General features: G+C 42.5%; 1 protein-coding gene across 2 annotated transcripts in view; it reads right to left on the bottom strand.

The window, feature by feature from the left end:
- LOC137255985 (polypeptide N-acetylgalactosaminyltransferase 11-like) overlaps positions 1–20,329 on the bottom strand; it is a 30,503-nt gene that overhangs the window by 6,206 nt on the left and 3,968 nt on the right. For both annotated transcript variants that reach the window (XM_067793620.1, XM_067793622.1), the window contains exons 5-12: positions 18,788–18,915; positions 17,904–18,148; positions 16,295–16,412; positions 14,678–14,827; positions 13,584–13,715; positions 3,682–3,771; positions 3,155–3,265; positions 164–310 (exon numbers count right to left, since the gene is read on the bottom strand). In XM_067793620.1, coding sequence (XP_067649721.1) covers positions 164–310; positions 3,155–3,265; positions 3,682–3,771; positions 13,584–13,715; positions 14,678–14,827; positions 16,295–16,412; positions 17,904–18,148; positions 18,788–18,915 — 1,121 coding nt within the window. The remainder of the gene's footprint in view (positions 1–163; positions 311–3,154; positions 3,266–3,681; positions 3,772–13,583; positions 13,716–14,677; positions 14,828–16,294; positions 16,413–17,903; positions 18,149–18,787; positions 18,916–20,329) is intronic.

The raw sequence follows: 20,329 nt of genomic DNA, 5'->3' as shown, positions 1-20,329 counted from the left end.
GTCTGTGTGTGTGAGTGAGTGAGTGTGTCTGTGTGTGTGTGTGTGAGTGAGTGTTATTTTGGACCAATGAGTACTGACAGGAACCACTAAAGCAATCCACTTTTAAAGGTCTCCTACCCTGTATTTAGTATTTAAACCAGATCCACACAATATCATCCCTCACCTGCTTGCTCCATACCCACTGCTGGGAGGAAAAGCCACCACATTTCATGATCCGTCCATAGATGGCGCCACCATGTCCCCCATCCTCCACATCAAGACATAGCAAATTAGCCAGACGGAAGTCCTTGTCCACAGTCTCGAACCAAATCTGTATGACACAGGACACAAGGTTATAAACACGCACAGCAAGGTCACATACTTCATCATCAACACTACAGCATCATCATCAACACTACATCATCATCAACACATCATCATCAACACTACATCATCATCATCAACACTACATCATCATCATCAACACTACATCATCAACATCAACACATCATCATCAACACTACATCATCATCAACACTACATCATCATCAACACTACATCATCAACACTACATCATCACCAACACATCATCATCATCATCAATACTACATCATCATCATCAACACTATATCATCATCATCAACACTACATCATCAACACTACATCATCAACACTACATCATCATCAACACATCATCATCATCATCAAAACATCATCATCAATACTACATCATCAACACTTCATCATCATCAACACTTCATCATCATCAACACTACATCATCATCAACACTGCATCATCACCATCAACACTACATCATCAACACTACATCATCATCATCAACACTACATCATCAACACTACATCATCATCATCAACACATCTACATCATCAACACTACATCATCATCATCAACACTACATCATCATCAACACTACATCATCATCATCAACACTACATCATCAACACTACATCATCATCAACACTACATCATCAACACTACATCATCATCATCATCATCAACACATCATCATCATCAACACTACATCATCATCATCAACACTACATCATCATCATCAACACTACATCATCAACACTACATCATCATCATCAACACTACATCATCATCATCATCAACACATCATCATCATCAACACTACATCATCAACACTACATCATCAACACTACATCATCAACACTACATCATCATCACATCATCAACACATCATCATCATCATCATCATCAACACTACATCATCATCATCAACACTACATCATCATCATCAACACTACATCATCAACACTACATCATCAACACTACATCATCATCAACACATCATCATCATCAACACTACATCATCATCAATACTACATCATCATCAACACTACATCATCATCATCAACACTACATCATCAACACATCATCATCATCAACACTGCATCATCACCATCAACACTACATCATCATCAACACTACAACATCAACACTACATCATCATCATCAACACATCATCATCATCAACACTACATCATCATCATCAACACTACATCATCATCAACACTACATCATCAACACTACATCATCATCAACACATCATCAACACATCATCATCATCATCATCAACACTACATCATCATCATCAACACTACATCATCAACACTACATCATCATCAACACATCATCATCATCAACACTACATCATCATCATCAACACTACATCATCATCATAAACACTACATCATCAACACTACATCATCATCAACACATCATCATCATCAACACATCATCATCATCAACACTACATCATCATCAATACTACATCATCATCAACACTACATCATCATCATCAACACTACATCATCAACACATCATCATCAACACTACATCATCATCACCACTACATCATCATCATCAACACAACATCATCATCATCAACACCTCAATCACCACTATAATTGTAGTGTATTTATTGTAGGTTGTTGTTACACCAACTCTACATCATCTGCCTGAGGATGATGACCGTTTTAGGGTACGTGGTGTAAGGACCTCCATATTAATACATTACAAACATCAGCACTACTATCAACATTAACATACTGATCAATATCACCAAAGTAACCACCATCATCACCACCACCACCACCATAACCAATGACATCACCATCAACACCATCACCACTACAACCACAATCACCAATGACATCGACATCAACATCAACCACATCAACCACATCAACACTACCACCACAATCACCAATGACATCACCATCAACCACATCACCACTACCACCACAATCACCAATGACATCACCATCATCACTACCAACACAATCACCAATGACATCACCATCAACACCATCAACACTACCACCACAATCACCAATGACATCACCATCAACACCATCACCACTACCACCACAATCACCAATGACATCACCATCAACACCATCAACACTACCACCACAATCACCAATGACATCACCATCAACACCATCAACACTACCACCACAATCACCAATGTCATCACCACCAACATCATCACCACTACCACCACCACCACAATCACCAATGGCATCAACATCAACCACATCAACACTACCTCCACAATCACCAATGACATTATCTTCAACACCATCATCACTACCACCACAGTCACCAATGACATCACTATCAACACCATCAACACTACCACCACAATCACCAATGACATTATCTTCAACACCATCATCACTACCACCACAGTCACCAATGACATCACTATCAACACCATCAACACTACCACCACAATCACCAATGACATCACCATCAACACCATCAACACTACCACCACAATCACCAATGACATCACCACCAACATCATCAACACTACCACCACCACCACAATCACCAATGACATCAACATCAACCACATCATCACTACCACCACAGTCACCAATGACATCACAATCAACACCATCAACACTACCACCACTACCACAATCACCAATGACATCATCATCAACACCATCACCACTACCACAATCACCAATGACATCACCACCGCTATCACCACCACCACCACAATCACAATCACCACTACCACCACATCATCATCATCATCATCATCATCACCACCAACAACAACAACACCATCACAACCACAATCATCAATGTCATCATTAATGTGAAGCTGCTAACCTGATCCTTTGTTTCTGAAGTCGACCTACAAACAGCTAGACGCAGGAGAGCCTTCTTGTTGTACACCTCTTCTTCTGACTCCACACACAGACCTGAGGCCATATGCTTCAACTGAGGAATAAACACGAAATGTGTCACTTTCACAGACCCAACAATATTTCCCTGTTCCATGTCTTACACAAACATTTACACATACCAGCTGTACACCAGCTGTACACCAGCTAACATGTGTCTAAGAACAAAAGTAAAATGATTTGTCTTCTTTCTATACTTGATCTTACTCCAATTCAAAGTGCAAACTAAACTTTGGGAAAAGGGAGGCAACTCATGGATGAGTCATAATAGGTTCTCTTCAGGGAACGAGGGATTCAAGTGTCCAAAAAGGAGAAAGGAGATATGCAGTATAGCATGAGTTAGGATAAGGAAAAATATAAACCTAAACGGACCTAAACACTAAAGAAATGCTTTGAGCAATGGGTCAGGTCAGAACAGTTGTTCATTACACTGATGACTCCAATCACACTTACCATCCCAGATCTCTTGGTCTTCGGTTGCTGGAAGTTCCCGAATGATTTCTTATTGAATATCTGCTTTCTACTGTAGTTACTAGGCAGTGACTGAAAACACAAATATTCACATTTACCATAAAATACAGATGCCCTTGTTCCCACATTCTTTGCCTCGACACACTACTACCATACAACACAGTAGACACATTCTGTATGTCCCATTTACAACTGAACCCAATTGATCTTCAGTAACCAAATGCTTGTTGCAAAAGTTTTGATTTTGACCATTCACGATCCTTATAGCAGACTGTGGCAAATAAGCGTCATTAGAAACTAGCTTTTATCCAATAAGATTGCTTCTTACAAATCGGAAAATACTCTTGGCAAGGTTGATGTTCAGAGCTTTTGAACAATACCTGCCATCAAACGAATCACCGCCTCACATGTTATTTGTACGGAATTTCAAAAACGGAGGTATTAGCCTCAGTTGTACCCGTTACTGAGCAGAAAGCCATTGTTATTGGGGAAAAGACAACCATTGATATTATTTGAGAAATCTATAGTAATAATTTTCCAATTATGTGAAAATGAAATTAAAAGGGAGAAGGGAAACTAAACGGTATTGCACAGTGGCTCTCAGCTAAGGAATATAATGACATATTACAAATGAATGCCCCTACTCCAATAATCACTCACTTCTTGAAAGTGCTTGTGCAAACAACAAAACAATAGCAATCGGGCCCCCTATCGCTTGCGTGGCATCTATGAAACAACAGGAAGCAATCACCATATGTGAAGTGACAGGAAACAGCTGATCCGATTGGCACGTCAAGTGGCGACCGGACAGGATTATAACTTTTTAAAATGTAGGTTTTTGAATAAAATTGATATTTTATAGTTATCCTGATTCATGCTTATTGCTTATCTCCTCTTCCCTGGCGAAGGTAGTGGAATACCTGAAATGCTTTGAAGTTCCCTTCTAAAAAGACGTAAAATACACTCACCCATGTGTAGCCTCCCCTTTCCTACGCAAATGGTCATGTGACTGACCATGCTCTTTACTCTCTCCTGGAAACGTTGTCTTCCAGACTTGGTACGTGCAATGTATATCTTCAATGCTCTGACTGGACATAATGATAAATCTTGAGTATCATGGGGTCCAGGGATTGAAAATAGTGCTGGTATGTGGAATTATTAAAATCTAAATATTTTAGATATTTAAATACTTACCTTACCATAGGTCTTATGCATATTACCTCAAGCTTCGCTAGTAGAGATCAGACAGACGTTGATTCGCCATTCCCTGAATGGCTACCTCGTATAATGTTCGGATGTAGTCACGGAAGTCATGTGATCTCCCTATTCGCGGGAACGCGAGCCATCCCAAAATTCACTTTTACTCTCAGCAGGAAAGAAAGGTCCGAAGAGTCCAAAGTGGGGAGGAGCATTCAGCGTTGGGAGGGAGTCACCGCCCTATGGTAAGGTAAGTATTTAAATATCTAAAATATTTAGATTTTAATAAATTTTTAACTTACCTTACCATAGGTCTTATGCATATGGCTTCGACAGAGAGGACGCTGGTGTGGACTACGGAGGACCTTCAACTCTTCAGCAGACCAAGCACATGCACAGGAGACCCGGGAGACCAATGCCAACATCACAGGGCAAACCTGGAAACAGGACAAAGGATAACCCAAGGGAACTCCAAAGAGAAACCGACGCACCCAGAGGGTGAGGTTAATCTTAAGACCAAAGGTAAGAACAACATAATTACCTAATGGGCGGAATTCCAGGTGAGTTGCTGTGCAACCACCAACGGGCCAAAAGACTGAAGCCCCTCCATGTCCTCGACAGTCAAGTCCCTCAGGTAGTGTGAGGCAAAAACAGTGGACGACTTCCAAAAACAACCCTCCATAATCTGTGGCACCGTACAGTTCCTGTGGAGGGCCATAGTGGACGCCAGAGCTCTAATTTCATGGGGGTTGTTCGCCGTCGGATGGGGGGCGTTTCTTGGCATCGTACGCCGCCAGGATAGTCACACGAAGCCACAGAGCAATAGTGTTTCTATTAACTTCCCCCTTGCACGATGAAGAAAAAGGGATAAACAGTCTTTTTCGGGAATGTCTCTTCAAGGCAGACCTCTGCATGTAATATCTAAGGGCCCTGACTGGACACAGGAACTCCTCCTCCGTATCATGTCGTCCGAGGATGGTCGATAAAGGCGGGATGGAGAACCGTCTATCCGGTTGACCGGGAAGCTGATTCTTGGCAATGAAGTCCCACAGCAACCCCAAGTGGACTCGGCCATGCCTAGCTTGTTCAAAACGCACTTGTGTGACATCCAGGGCATGAATCTCACTAACTCTAGCTGCCGCAGCTAGGGCAATTAAGAAGACCATCTTCCATGGACAACAGCTCGAAAGAAGCATCCTCTAGGGGCTCATATGGGGGGCCTCTCAAGTGTTGCAAAACAACATTCAGATCCCAAGCTGGAGGGCGGAACTTGACCGTTGACGTTGAAACAAGTTCGGGAATCAAGGCAGGCGCTGACATCGGCGCTGGCACAGCAGCTGAGGTCGGCGCTGGCTCTCTAGTAGAAGTGCTGGGCGTCAGGAGAGACCGTAAAAGCCTCTGAACTTCTGGGTGCGCCAATGCGTCCGGACGGGATAAGTCGACAAAGGCGTCCGAGCGAAGTGGCTCCAGAGACGATCGAACCGGCGTCGTAGATGAGCGCTCCAAACCAGACGTCGGCGTTGGTGCTGTAAAGGTAGGCAGCTCCGGGTCGTCCTGTTAGGAACCTAATGAAGAAGCTGGGGAAGACATTCTCCTCTTCCGCTGAGTAAACCTTTTTCTACGGACAGCTAAAAAGGTCTTGAAATCCGCCACTGAAAGACTTGTACAATGCTGACAGCGGCTGTCAATGGAACAGGTCTGTGATGCACAATCCGGACACCAGGGGTGGGGATCCTTGGCTGACTTCTGCCCCTTGCAGATAGTACAAAACTGCCGAGTCATACACAGTTAACTGCAACAGATAAAAACATACCCGAAGCGTGAAATAAACAATAACGAGGTTGAAACGAAAAACACCCCTACAGAAAAAATGCAGCAAGAGCGCACCCCCAACCTAAAGTGGGTACGCCTGTAAGCTCGCGACAGCGACGGCTAGCAACCAACATGGCTACCTGCGAAACATGCCACGTGGGACAAAAAACACATGAAAAAAGGCAAAAACCGGGAGGAAATACCATACAAAATAGCAGAACAGATGGAGGAAGTATCCCTGACGGAATAAAGAACCTCCAAGCCCGCCATGACACCTCACAAACGACGCAGGAAAATCCACATCGAAGTGAGAAAAAGGAAACATTTACAACACGAGGTAGTAAGTGAAGTTAAAATCAATTTAACTAGCCACACACCTAGGGAAAACAACACACACCTACCTGTTGAACGACAACTTTATTCAACACAATAGAAAACTCCGAGCGAAACAAACACGTCTGATCAGACAAACGCTAGAAGTAAAAGTGAATTTTAGGATGGCTCACATTCCCGCGAGTAGGGAGATCACGTCACTTCCGTGACTACATCCGTAGATTATTCGAGGTAGCCATTCTGGGAATGGCGAATCAACGTCTGTCTGATCTCTACTAGCGAAGCTTGAGGTAATATGCATAAGACCTATGGTAAGGTAAGTTAAAAATTTGTCTATCCGGTTGACCTGGCAGTTGATTTCTCGCAAGAAAATTCCATCGTAGACCCAGATGAGCTGTCAGATGATGACTTGCATCAAAGCTCATGCAGTTGAAGTCTAGAGCATGAATTTCCGACATTCGTGCAGCTGTAGCCAAGGCAAGTAAAAACAGCGTCTTCTGAGTTAGCAGTTCAAGTGAGGTCTGATCAAGCGGCTTGTACGCATCACTTGTGAGATGTTGGAGTACGATGTTTAGATCCCATGCTGGAGCTCTAAATCTACATTGTTGATCTTCTTGAAGGAACGTAACAAGGCAAGTAGCTCAAGCACTTTAGTCAGCTTGGTTCCTGTTTCCATGGTGACGACTGAGCTGAGAGCTGCCAAGTATGTAGATAATGTAGAGCTATCAGACCTCCGGAATATCGTAGGTGACATAAATATTCTGCTATCTGCGGATATGTTGTCTTCATCACTGTGAACGTCTCAAACCGCTAAAGGGTGCAAGTGAATTTCCGTAAGGCTAAGGTAACTGCTTTCGCTGCGCTCGTCGAGTATCCTCTGTATTTTAAACAGATTTTAAATACGTACCACACGTTAAGTCAGAACGCAGATGGGTTGCTGTGTGCCTGTTTCGTGTAGGGATGGACGAGAAAATTTTCCCAATGGGGTAGTTGTAGTGTTGGTTGTCTTAACTCCTCTATGAGTGCTGGAAACCAATGTCAGTTGTAGCCTCCTGGTCTGTTTTATTTTCTCAATGACTTTTGGTTGCAGCACTGGAGGGGGAGACGCAAATACGTTTAGTCCTTCCCATGGGATGCTGACAGCATCTGTTACCCAGGCTAACGGATCTGGTACCAGTGATATAAAGGATGTTCTGTTTGTTGAACCTTGTTGCAAATGATTCTATTTGCGATGTCTGGCTGATTAGTTGAAACGTCTCTCGATGCAACATCCACTCTGTTGGTGATGGACAAAGTGGACGAGGTAAGGCGTCTGCCATGATGTTGCAGACTCTAGGTACGTGACATGCTTTTATTTGGAGAATCAGACTGTCAACCATGTCGAAGAGTTGAAACGTCAAGTGTTGTAAAGATGGCGATCTCATTGATCCTTGTTTGTTTATGTAGAAAACCACTGGTGAGTTGTCTGTGTGGATCATCAGTAGCTTGTCTCTCAGCGTTGTCGACCAGTGATGGATAACATGCATCACCACTTTCATCTCCAACTGGTTGATGGGAAGAGCAATCTCCCTTCTTTCAGATTCCTGTTGCAACCTCGTTGTTTAGATGGGCATCCCATCCTTCGACAGACGTGTCTACTAAGAGATGGTTGTTGAATGCCGACTGTAACTTATAAGTTTCTGCGCAGGCCTTCGACTGGCAAGTGCACCAAAGCAGGTATTATCTCAGATGTCCAGCATCGTAAACCGACTTGAAACCGTGACTCAGGAATCGCTGTCATAGACGTAGCTGTAGGCATCTGCGTCTGGTCATGTCCTGGGCTGACATGAACTGACTGAGTAGACATCATCACTGTCATAGTGGGAACGGAGAGAGAACTTGTTCTAATATTGGCTTGACCTTTGTCCTTCCGAACCTCTGGGACAGCGATTTATTTCAATTCAATGATGGCTCCAATCCCAAGGAATCATGAGTCATCTGAGCTGAGTTAGTAGCTGATAGAGAAGCCCACCTGTAGACTGAGTTGACTTCTCACACGATGAGCTTGTATGTCGTGAAGATACGTCATTCTTCATCTTCAGATCCTCAACCCTGCTCATTATGAGCGAGTTGACATGCGAAGGAAGTCTATTTATAGCTGGCTTCCGATCAGAAACTGTCATTCATGGCTGCAGATCTGATAGGCAACGCTGGATCTGCTGTTAGAAGATCTCTGTGCCGTCTGAAGAATCAAATGACGCTGTAGATTTCTAATCAAGTGTGTAATCGACATCTTTCCATCGTTGCAAGTCTGAAAGTCTAACGTAGACGACTTCCTGACACTGGGACAATAACCTCACATTCTGCACACGGCGTTGTCTCTCTGGGACCAATCAGGTTGTTGAGTTGACTCTAGAGTTGTAGGTTGTAGCAGTCAACTGATCATCATGAAATCTTTTTTCCAACAGTGATACCCTTTCTAACACTCAGGCTTGTCCATAACCCTGCTGTTTGGCGACCACGTGTCTAGATGAATAAAGCGCGTAAAAAAACTTGCGCCACTTGAAGCTGATGTAGACAGACTGTCTTCAAGGTAGATGTGTCGGAATTCTTTCCTCGAAAATAATACTGTCATCTCTTGTGATCGGAGGTGTAGTTTGCAGTGGTATCTTGTAGTCGTTTCGAAGAATCTTCGTGACGTATTCGTCGTTGAGAATTCCCCAATTGTGACGTCCACCCACTTGAAACGGTTGTATGGGAACGGCTGAAGGTAAAAGACTCCAGTTGTTCAGACCCTAATCTTCAATGTTTACCTCCTCTCTCTGGACTTGTTAGTGTAATGCTGACTTGTCTGCTTGAGCACCGTTGTCAAGGTGTCGATGGACTTGATTATCATGACTTCTCTGGAGTCTTGGGTGACCGTCCTTGCTACCTCATTAATCTTGTTGACGTAGTAGATTCAGTCCCGCACTAGTTGACAGGAGGTGTTCAGTCATGAACTACTGATCCCTCATCTGAGTGATGAATGCTGACAGGATCATTCTCTTTTCCTCGTAGGCAGGTTTGCTGAACTTTGCGATGAGAGTCTCGTTGATGACTCTAATCCTAAAAAAAACCCAAACAAATTCACATTGTAGTTGTGTCAAGCTGAACAAGTCTCTTGTCGTCTACCTTGTAAGATTTGTTGCAGCAAGACTGATGATGTTATAAGCTTCATCGACGTCCGGTGCCTAGACGAAGGGCTCCACATGATGAGTGAAACGTCAAACGTTGAATGACGGTTCATGATGTTGTTGAAACTTGGTTGCTGACTTAAACGCCGTAGATAACATCTCAGGAATAACAGATATCGGAGGTATCGACGGGAACGTAAGTGTATCAATGTCGTCATCCTTTATCATGTAAGTATTAGCTTCATTACAGTCCTTGGATGGTGAAGCGAATTCAAGTCCATTCGTGATCCATGATGTAACGTCAGAGTCTGAAAATAGGGCTTCCTCCAATGATGACGCTCGTTGATGTCTATCTTCATCCCTCCATGAGTGTGAAACATTCATTCCGTGTTGACGTTGAAGATGTCGTCGGGGTAGATCTAGATGATGCTGTCCGATGACTGTGTTGGTTGATATCTACTTCATTACGTAGAATCAACGGTGGTTCATTGCAGATAAGTCTTTAATGTAGAGGGACGATTTCTTCTCCAAACAATTTCTTTGATGAAGAATGACGACTCTGTGATGATTTCAAAGATGATGATTTCGTCTTCGATGACATAGACTTCTTCGGTTGAGACGACCCTACTTCTGAAGAAGATCTCTTCTGAGGTACGGAGGATGACACCTCAGACCCCTGACATAGCCCGGAGAAACGCCAGACATTTCACTGGAATGAATCTCAGCAGACGTAGTTAAACAATTACCCAAATTTAATTCATTTGGCTTAGACATGACTAATGCAAGCCGACGTTGCTTGTCCCTAGCACGTCTGTAAACAGACCACGTATAGAGAGTAAATTCTGAATCAGACAATTCTACACAAAATTTACAACAATTATTAGAGGAACATAAGGGTTTACACGTCGGACAACTTAAATGAGGATAAACCGCTGACAACCACAATCTACAGAGCAGACACGATTTCATCAATTGAGACTAAGTCTCAATTGAAGAAATATGCGCTAAATAAAGACATGATAATGACAATTTTGATAAATTATAATGCATATTCAAATCCAAATATGAGCAAAATATAGTTTACAGTCCAAAATAAACAAAGAACTTATCCCCGTAACTGGACGCTCAGGTACCTCCAGCCGCCCACGTCGGGTGATAAGTAGAGAGTGAGGAGCATGGTCGGTCACATGATCATTTGTGTAGGAAAGGGGAGGCTACACATGGGTGAGCGTATTTTACATCAGCTTCTTTTTAGAAGGGAACTTCAGAGGATTTCAGGTATTCCACTACCTTCGCCAGGGAAGAGGCGATAAGCAATAAGCAGGAGTCAGTATAAAGAAAAATAATTAACATTGTGCATAAATAGGTAGGTACAGAACTTAATAATGACTGAGGAAAAAATAACTGGAAATAATGAAAACTGTATAATTTGATTTGTATTTTATTGATCATGTATAACAAAGTGGCTGTAATCATCTTAAAATTCCTAGCAGGTGTACCGCTAACCTATAAGATCGTCCTCACAGGTCACTGACAACCAGAAAAATACTTTCATGAAATTGTGCTTCATAGATAAGCTGACCCCCTTCTACGGACAACATTCTTTCGTCCTCAAAATTCGGCTTATAGACGGTAATATATGGTAGGTTAGAGTGAGTTTAGTTTAGTTTTACGCCGCACTCAGCAATATTCCAGCTATATAGCGGCGGTCTGTAAATAATACAGTCTGGATCAGACAATCCAGTCCTCAACAACATAAGCACTGATCTGCACAATTGGGAACCAATGACATGTGTCAACCAAGTCAGTGAGCCTGACCACCCGATACCGTTAGTCGCCTCTTACGACAAGCATAGTCGCCTAGTTATGGCAAGCATGGGTTGCTGAAGGCCTTTTCTACCCCGGGACCTTCAAGGGTCATATACTATTAGAAGTGAATCAACAAAGAAAGAGGAAAATTGCATGTCGTGAGTGAGTGAGTTGTGGTTTCGCACTGCTTTTAACAATATTCCATCAATATCACGGTGGAGGATACCAGAAATAGGCTGGGATTTGACAGAGAACTTTGACAATGGGCCATTTTCTGAATTTGGAATGGGCCACTGCCCTTGTATCAATAGTAAACTTCAAAATTTTAATGGGCCTTTTTTTATTCTATGTGCAAAATGGCCCATGAGGTCCGTGCCTTTCCCAATCCCTGAATGGGCTTCAGACACTGCATCCATTTGGGGAATCAAACCTGGGTTTTAGAGGTGACAAGTGAATGCTTCAACAACAAGGCTACCACACCTTTCTTTCAGTGTCGTCACTACCCCCAGTGTACAGTACACAACCCTGTGCACTTAAAAGAACCCACGAATCCGTTGGTATATGATCAGATGGTGGCCACATGAATACGCGCAAACACCTAGTTGTGGGTACAGCAACGTGCAGTAAACTTGGACAAAGTACTGTGACTATGTGTCCCAGTCCACCCAGCTGTGAATGGGTACCTCGTTAGGATGAGAGGGCCTCAATAAACTCAGTGCGCCAAGTGGAAGCAAGAGCTGTATACTCCCCAGGGAGTTGAGATTGAAATATGATGTGCTGTTGAGACTGACATGCAGTGATCGAGGGAGAAAATACCAGCGCCTTGAGCATGCACATGGATATGTGTGCTATATAAATATCCTATATCATATCATAAACCACCCCAGGTCAGATGTAACGTTATATTTGGGACTGCACTTTGTTGGTAAAAGCGGTAACTCCAGTGGCTGAGTGGTTTTGTGACTAACTGTGTGACCTGGTGATAAGGTGTGTGCTAGTTTCTGAGGATGTGGGCTTGAATCCAAGATGGGACTCAACCCAACAAAAGCCGTACAATCTGTACTTTACTGAGAAAGTATAATCCCAAATATGATATATGTTATGCACAGTATTATGTTCAGCAATAAACAACTTTGCTCTACCTATTTTGATTGGTTAATATGACACAAAATGTTCCTTACCTTTCCTCACATTTAAATGTCATGTTCTGACTGGCTGAGCACTCTCCTATTATTTTCAATGTACCCTGCTTACAAGCAGGTAACATTTTCTATGTACCCAACTAGGAATGCTGAGCTCATTGGGTACTTTGTTGTAGTAATTCTTTAACTTGAATAACACTGAATCATGTATGATGTATGGAAATTGCTGATGTTTTGTGAATGCAAATCAATGGAAGGGAGATAAATCTAAATCTGTTTTTCTTGTCGTCTGCAAAATCTAGTGATGGCTACAAAAAGATTTGCACACATGCTTCAGACAATTCAAAATCCCTCAGGGACATGGGAACATAAACAAACATCAAGGGTACTCATGCCTCCTCATCACCAGTGAACAACTTATATTCCTCTGAACACTTACCAGCTCTGGGTAGACTGTGTCCAGATACCACTTGAAGGATTTACAATTCAGCTGCTTCCTTAGAACCTTGCGATCATAAACATCACCAGCATCAACTCCTTTGGCACTCGGACTGACCTTGTAGTAATATTTCTGAAAGAAAGAAATCAAGAGTGACATTCCTGTTAGTGTGACACCTTCACCAATGAAATAACATCGCCTTGGTGTGCTATGTAAAAAAGTGATTGTGCGGTTTACATCCCCTTTAGCAATATTCCAGCATTATCACACCTGGGGACACCAGAAATGGGTTTCACGCAGCGTACTTATATGGGGAATCGAACCCAGGTCTTGGGTGTGATGAGCAAACACTTTAACCACTAGACTACCCACACAGCCCTGCAAAGAAGTGAGTGATATTACGTTGTTAAGACAATATTTCATATATGATATCACACAGGTGGATCCATGAATATGGCAATTGTAGAAATGCATCACCTTTCAGACTAATACATGTACTTTATCGTTTAGTCTCTGGAATGTAATAATATCAACCTTATTGTTTGTATTAACTTGAATTTTAATATGTTATAGCAAGAAAGAGATGGAATCTATTTATGAAATATTTTATTTAAACTTATTTATCTATGAAATCAAAGAAATCTGAACTACAGGGTTTGGATATTTTTCAGGGTCTGTGGAAAAACTTTCTTTGTTGTTTGCTGTATTCCAGCTACATGCATCAACCAGTCAGTGATTCACCTCATAAAACTAGCATGAGTTGTTAAGAGCAGTTCAAACTCACATGTTCATTGGAACATTAATTGCTGAGGGAATAACTGGTGAAGCTATTCAAGTTGTTGTCAATGTCGTCTGCTAACACAAGAGTCAATGATATCACAATGTAGTCATCCATCCACACAAAGGCCACTCTGAGGGAGTTCTTGGTGAAACTATTCACGTTGCTGTCAATGTCATCTACTAACACAAGAGTCAATGATATCACAATGTAGTCATCCATTATCACTAGGGCCACCCTGACAGAGTTCTTGGTGAAACTATTCAAGTTGTTGTCAACGTCGTCTGCTAATAGAAGAGTTGATGATGTCACTTACAATGTAGTCATCCATCCACACTAAGGCCACTCTGAGGGAGTTCTTGGTGAAGCTGTCTCCTCCCGGGGCAGTGTACGGCCGACGCTTGCGGAAGATGTGCCCCACACGTGAACATGGGATGATCTCCAGCTGTCCGCCACACATCCAGATCTGACAACATGTTGGTTAAGAGTGAGTGAGTGAGTAAGTGAGTTTAATTTCATGCCACACTCCGTAATATTCCAGCCATATGGCACTGGTCTGGACCAGACTATCCAGTGATCAACAGCATGAGCATCGATCTGTGCAACTGGGTACCAATGACATGTGTTAACAAGTCAGCAAGCCTGACAACCCGATCTTACGATCTTTTATGGCAAGCATTGGGTTGCTGAAGGCCTATTCTACTCAGGAATTTCACAGGTGAAATGGTTAAGAGGGAAAGGATTAAGGCGGTGGATGAATAGGAAAGTTAAAAAGGAGAAGAAGAAGGGATGGGAAAGGGGGGCAAAGAAGGGGAGGAAGTTGGTAGGAGGAAGTTGGTAGGAGGAAGAAGAGGGTAAGTGGACAGGATGGGAGAGAATGGAAGAATGGGGCTGAGAGCAGCAGAGGAGGATGAGTGGAGGGGAGAAGGAGAGGAAAGGAGGGATGGGAGAGGGGGAAAGAATAGGAGGGGTGGTAGAGATCATATGGAAGAGGAGGAAAGAGTGGACAAGGAGAGGAGGGTGGAAGAATACGAGGGGTGGAAGAGGAAGAATATGAGGGGTGCGAGATGGGACTGGGAGGAAGATTAGGAGGGGTAGGAGAGGAAACATGGAGCAGAGAGGGAAGAGGAAGAACAGGATGGGTGGGAGAGGAGAAGTGGAGAGGAGTGGGAGAGGTAGGAAGAATGGGGGAAGAGGAAGAGAGACAAAGGTGACAGAAGAGTAGAAGAAAAAGACAGGAGGGGAAAGGGCGGAGAGAGAGGAGAGAAGGGATGTACAGGGAAGAAGAATATGGGGGGTTGGAGAAGAAAAGTGGAGGAGAGAAGGTGAAAGAAAAGGGTGGGTGATGTGGAAGAGACATCATCCTGTCCTAAATAGTGGCGAGTGGTCCAGTGCGTAGTGCTCAGGTCACCATCAGTTGAAGTTAAGCACTGTCCCGCTCACACAGCCCTTGGATGGGTGACCATGTTTGGCAGTTTGACTCTTTGAGTTTGAGTTTCTAGGACTACGGTCCTGCCCCACAAAGAAGCACATGGGAAATGTGGTCTCACCTTAGGCAAGTGAGTTTGTTAAAATTTGCCTCTGTTTACCCAGCAGAAAATGGGTACCCTGTGACTAACCTTCTTGAGCCTAAGAGGGCAGCTTGGGTTATCCAGGATAACGATAATCAGATTCTGATTACAGCGTCAAGTGAGCAACTAGTCAGATGGATACTAGGCACTATATAAGTGAATTATTATCAGTTATTATCATTATTAAATATACATATACCCTAAAAAATTAACATTTTGGTAAAGAATAGTCTTGCTACAAGTTGAATGCCAAATACCCCACAAAGAGAAGCGTGGTTGATTATGAAACATGTATGCACTTTTGGATGTATTGAATTGTTTTACATCTAGTTTATGTACACTTTGCTACCATGGTTACTCACCCTAAAGGAAATCTCCAGATTCTCCCCACCCCACACATCCATCCCTGAGTCATACTCTCCCATATGGTGGAAGTATGATTTGTCCATGGCAAACAGGCCTCCTGCCATTGTTGGGGATCTGGAGGGAGAGAGTGAGTCCGGTTTTATACTGCTTTTAGCAATATTCCAGCATTATCATGTCACACGACACTAGAAGTAAGACTTCACACATTGTAAATTATCAAAGCTTCAGTATAAATCATTACTTTCCTTGAGGACCTGGGATCATTTTACAAAGCTCTTGTAAGCTGAAGATCTCGTAAAAAATGCTGGTAGAAGGATGCTACAAGAACTTAGGTTTACAAGAGCTTTGTGAAACAGGACCCTGGATGGGGAGGCAAGATAATATACTGAATTCCAAAGGAAACAGAGGATATCACGTGAGTGTCTTTTGATATGAAACATATCACTACAAGTTTATAAATTTACAAATATCTTAGAGTTGCCGAGGATATTTTTACTTTTATCAGAGAATGTTGATATATTTGATATCATCAAAAAGCACTCTTCTTTAGTTCTCAATGTAAAATATACATCTCTGAACATGGTTCTGCTATTAAACTTGCATTGCAGCAATTTCATATCATTGTGACATCATCAAGTTCACAGAGTCACGTCATTGTCAAGGTAGTGTACATAATCTACTCTCCAAGAAATATCTCCAAGGAGTGAGTGATTGATTGAGTGAGTTTAGTTTTGCGCCACACTCAGTAATACTCCAGATCTATGGCGACAGTCTGTAAATAATACAGTCTGGACCAGACAATCCAGTGATCAACAACACAAGCATTGATCTGCGCAATTGGGAACTGATGACATATGTCAACCAAGTCAGCGAGCCTCAGACCACCCGATACTGTTAGTTGCCTCTTACGACAATCATAGTCACCCTTTATGGCAAGCATGGGTTCCTGAAGGCATATTCTACCCCGGGACCTTCACAGGTCAATGTATATCATATGTCATGAATAAATGACAACTGTGTTTTTATTTATGTTTGTTTTTTTGGTTGCATGTGACCTTTAAGGACATGTGTCATTGTTCTTTGCAAGTTTTCATACGCAAACATCAATCTCCTTGCTCACTACTGCGTTAGGGGTTTATGTGATTTGTGTTTCTTTCTAAAAGACAACACACACTCACAAACACACACACAAACAGGGACACACAGAGACAGAAGGACACACAGACAGACAGACATAAACAGAGACAAACAAAGAGACAAACACATAAACAGAGACAAACACAGAGACACACAGAGAAAGACAGACAGATGAGTGGGTGAGTTTAGTTTTACACTGCACTCAGCGATAATCAAAGTATATGGCGGCAGTCTGTAAATAATCAACTCTGGACCAGAAAATCCAGTGATCAACAACATGAGCATTGATCTACACAATCGGGATATGCTAACTTGTGTCAACCAAGTCAGAAAGCCTGACCATTCAATCCTGTTAGTCATCTGTTGCAACAAGCATTGGTTACTGAAGATCGGTTCAAACCCCGATCTTCAAGGGTGTCAGACCAACAGATGTCAGACAGACAGATTGCAGAGTCTGTATACACGTACTTAATAGGTTTGCTGTTTGTAGCTTGGTTATTCAGAACGCTCTGCGGGAGCTGGTCCCAGCGGAAATGCATTCCCCAGTTAAATCCTCCCCGTACCAACGGCGAGGCTTCGTAGGCGAAGGTGTCTGGGCTGATGATGTCAATGATGGGGATGACAACGTTGCGTTCACTCTCCGCTACCCGTGTCAGTAGTGGTTCCAGCCAGTAGACATTCACCTCACAGTGACTGTCCAGAAACACTAACACCTGGGGAGAGTGAGTCAGTCAAATTAGGTGAGTGAGTGGTAACAATCAAAAAAACTTCCCTAAACCCAAGCTCACATCCACATCAAACGACAAAAGGCTATCATCAACCGAGACCAAGGATACTTCATTCCATTAACCTATGATACACTTCTCCACCAAGCCCAATCTACTGTATAAACATCTCACTAGTCGTTCATTACTGCCTTCCATGCCTTTCCTTGTCCAACTCATCAGCCTACTGCCTTGCCAATGATGTTATTATGTTGTTTTCTTTGTTAAATTGTTACATTCAGGATAAATATCTACCATCCTCTTCATGTTCCATTAATGCTTGACAACGGTACAATAATCTGTACCGAAAAGTCGCTCTCACACATAAAAGAAGTTGTTATCCTTAAAGTTGCACTATATTGTACTTCCCAACTCCTAAAATGAGTGAGTAGGTGAATGAATTTACAATATTCCTATTAGATCACAACAGGGGACGCCAGAAAAGGGCTTTATACATTGTACCTATGTGGGAAATCAAACCAGTGTCTTCACTATGACAGGCAGAATCTTTAACCTACAGGCTACCCCGCCGCAATAACAGTGCTAAGAAGTATCTGACATATGTTCATAGCGTCTGCTTCAGCTTACCTCTCCACGGGCCTGTTTAGCACCATACATCCGGGCCCGAATCAACCCTGATCTCTCTTCCAGTCGGAAAACCTTCACCTTAGGTAGGTTGGTGTGGATATATTCCAGGAAGTCTGACCCCAGGTCATCTGCAACACAAAGGCCCTAATTGATCACTGAATGTCTACTGAATCTTGGTCAACTACTTGCTTTGTTTGTAAATCACAGGTCCAGGTCACAGGTCTACTGAATCTTGGTCAACTACTTGCTTTGTTGTAAATCACAGGTCCAGGGAGGTCTGAGTAGAGAGTATGCCTACCAAGTCTTGAACAAATACTTTCTTTTTTTGTAAATCACAGGTCCAGGGTGGTCTTAGAAAAGAGTATACCTATGCAGTTTTGAACTATTACTTGCTTTGTTTGTAAATCACAGGTACAGGGTGGTCTGTTTAGTCAGAGCTCCAGATAACTTTTGAGGGTGTTGGTGTACTTAACCTGATATTGCAAGTGGAGGTGTACTGAGAATTTGAAGGAGTACTGACATGTTTTTGTGTGAGTTGATGTTGTTTGTTATTTATAATAAGAGACAATTTTTCAACTATTAAACTTTATATATGAAATAAAGAGAATTAATTTGGTCTGTTGTATATTGCACAATGTGTTCACTTACAAGAACACTATACTGTATATTAGACAGTTATACTATCAGAATACTCTCAAATGAGTAATAAAGTTCATGAAAATATCAGGCATGCTGATACAGAGCAGTCTCTTTGTGACAAAGTCTCTTATGACACTTTAGACGTCTTGACTCTGGCTCTATATCCTGTAGTTAGCATGGAGAGCCTCCTTCTCTTGCGCTGCTTCCACAGTTTTACAGCTTTAATGACAACAACTTCACACACTCCAACACTGGATCCAGCAGGTTAATCTTCATCGTGTACACAGCGTGGAGGTTTTGAGGGATGACCTGTGTTATCTTTAATTCTGTTCTGAACATTAAATGAAGTCTCACATTTAACACTGGTCAGAGACATAAGGCAATCTGACACTGTATACTAATGTTAGCTATTAAGCCGAGTGTTGAGTGATAACCCTCTAGCACAGCTAACACCATGTCAGTTTCTTGTAAGTGCCAAGCACCCATTCCTTCAAACACAGGCCGCTCTTTAACTAGTCAGTGAGGACTTACACATAATTAACATCAGGCTCGTCACTCACTTCATGGATTATTTTCGTCTGTTGTTTCTCTCCACAGAAGTTAACAAGCTCCTTGATGGATCCTTCGGCAACATCTGCATCAAAACACTCTGGTTGCAGGACTTCACCAAACGTATTGTTACGAGAGTGTCTTTGCTGTCATTTGTATTGTTATTGATTAAGTGATAGTTACTGTGGGTCACATTTTGCACCATCGGTAATAGTGTTTCGGTGGCACGCTTTTACGGTAGCACTTTAGAGCTGCCTCCCTTTGGTGTGTTTTGACTGTTAGCAAACGAGGCCGATCGTGAAGCTTTGATACTTCGCTGGAATCAGAATCAGTGACTGTATATACATATAAGGA

Source organism: Haliotis asinina, chromosome 11, assembly GCF_037392515.1.
Source record: "Haliotis asinina isolate JCU_RB_2024 chromosome 11, JCU_Hal_asi_v2, whole genome shotgun sequence".
Classification (NCBI taxonomy): Eukaryota; Metazoa; Mollusca; class Gastropoda; order Lepetellida; family Haliotidae; genus Haliotis; species Haliotis asinina.
Note: the sequence above shows the minus strand (reverse complement) of the source record. Positions and strands in the feature narration are given on the sequence as shown.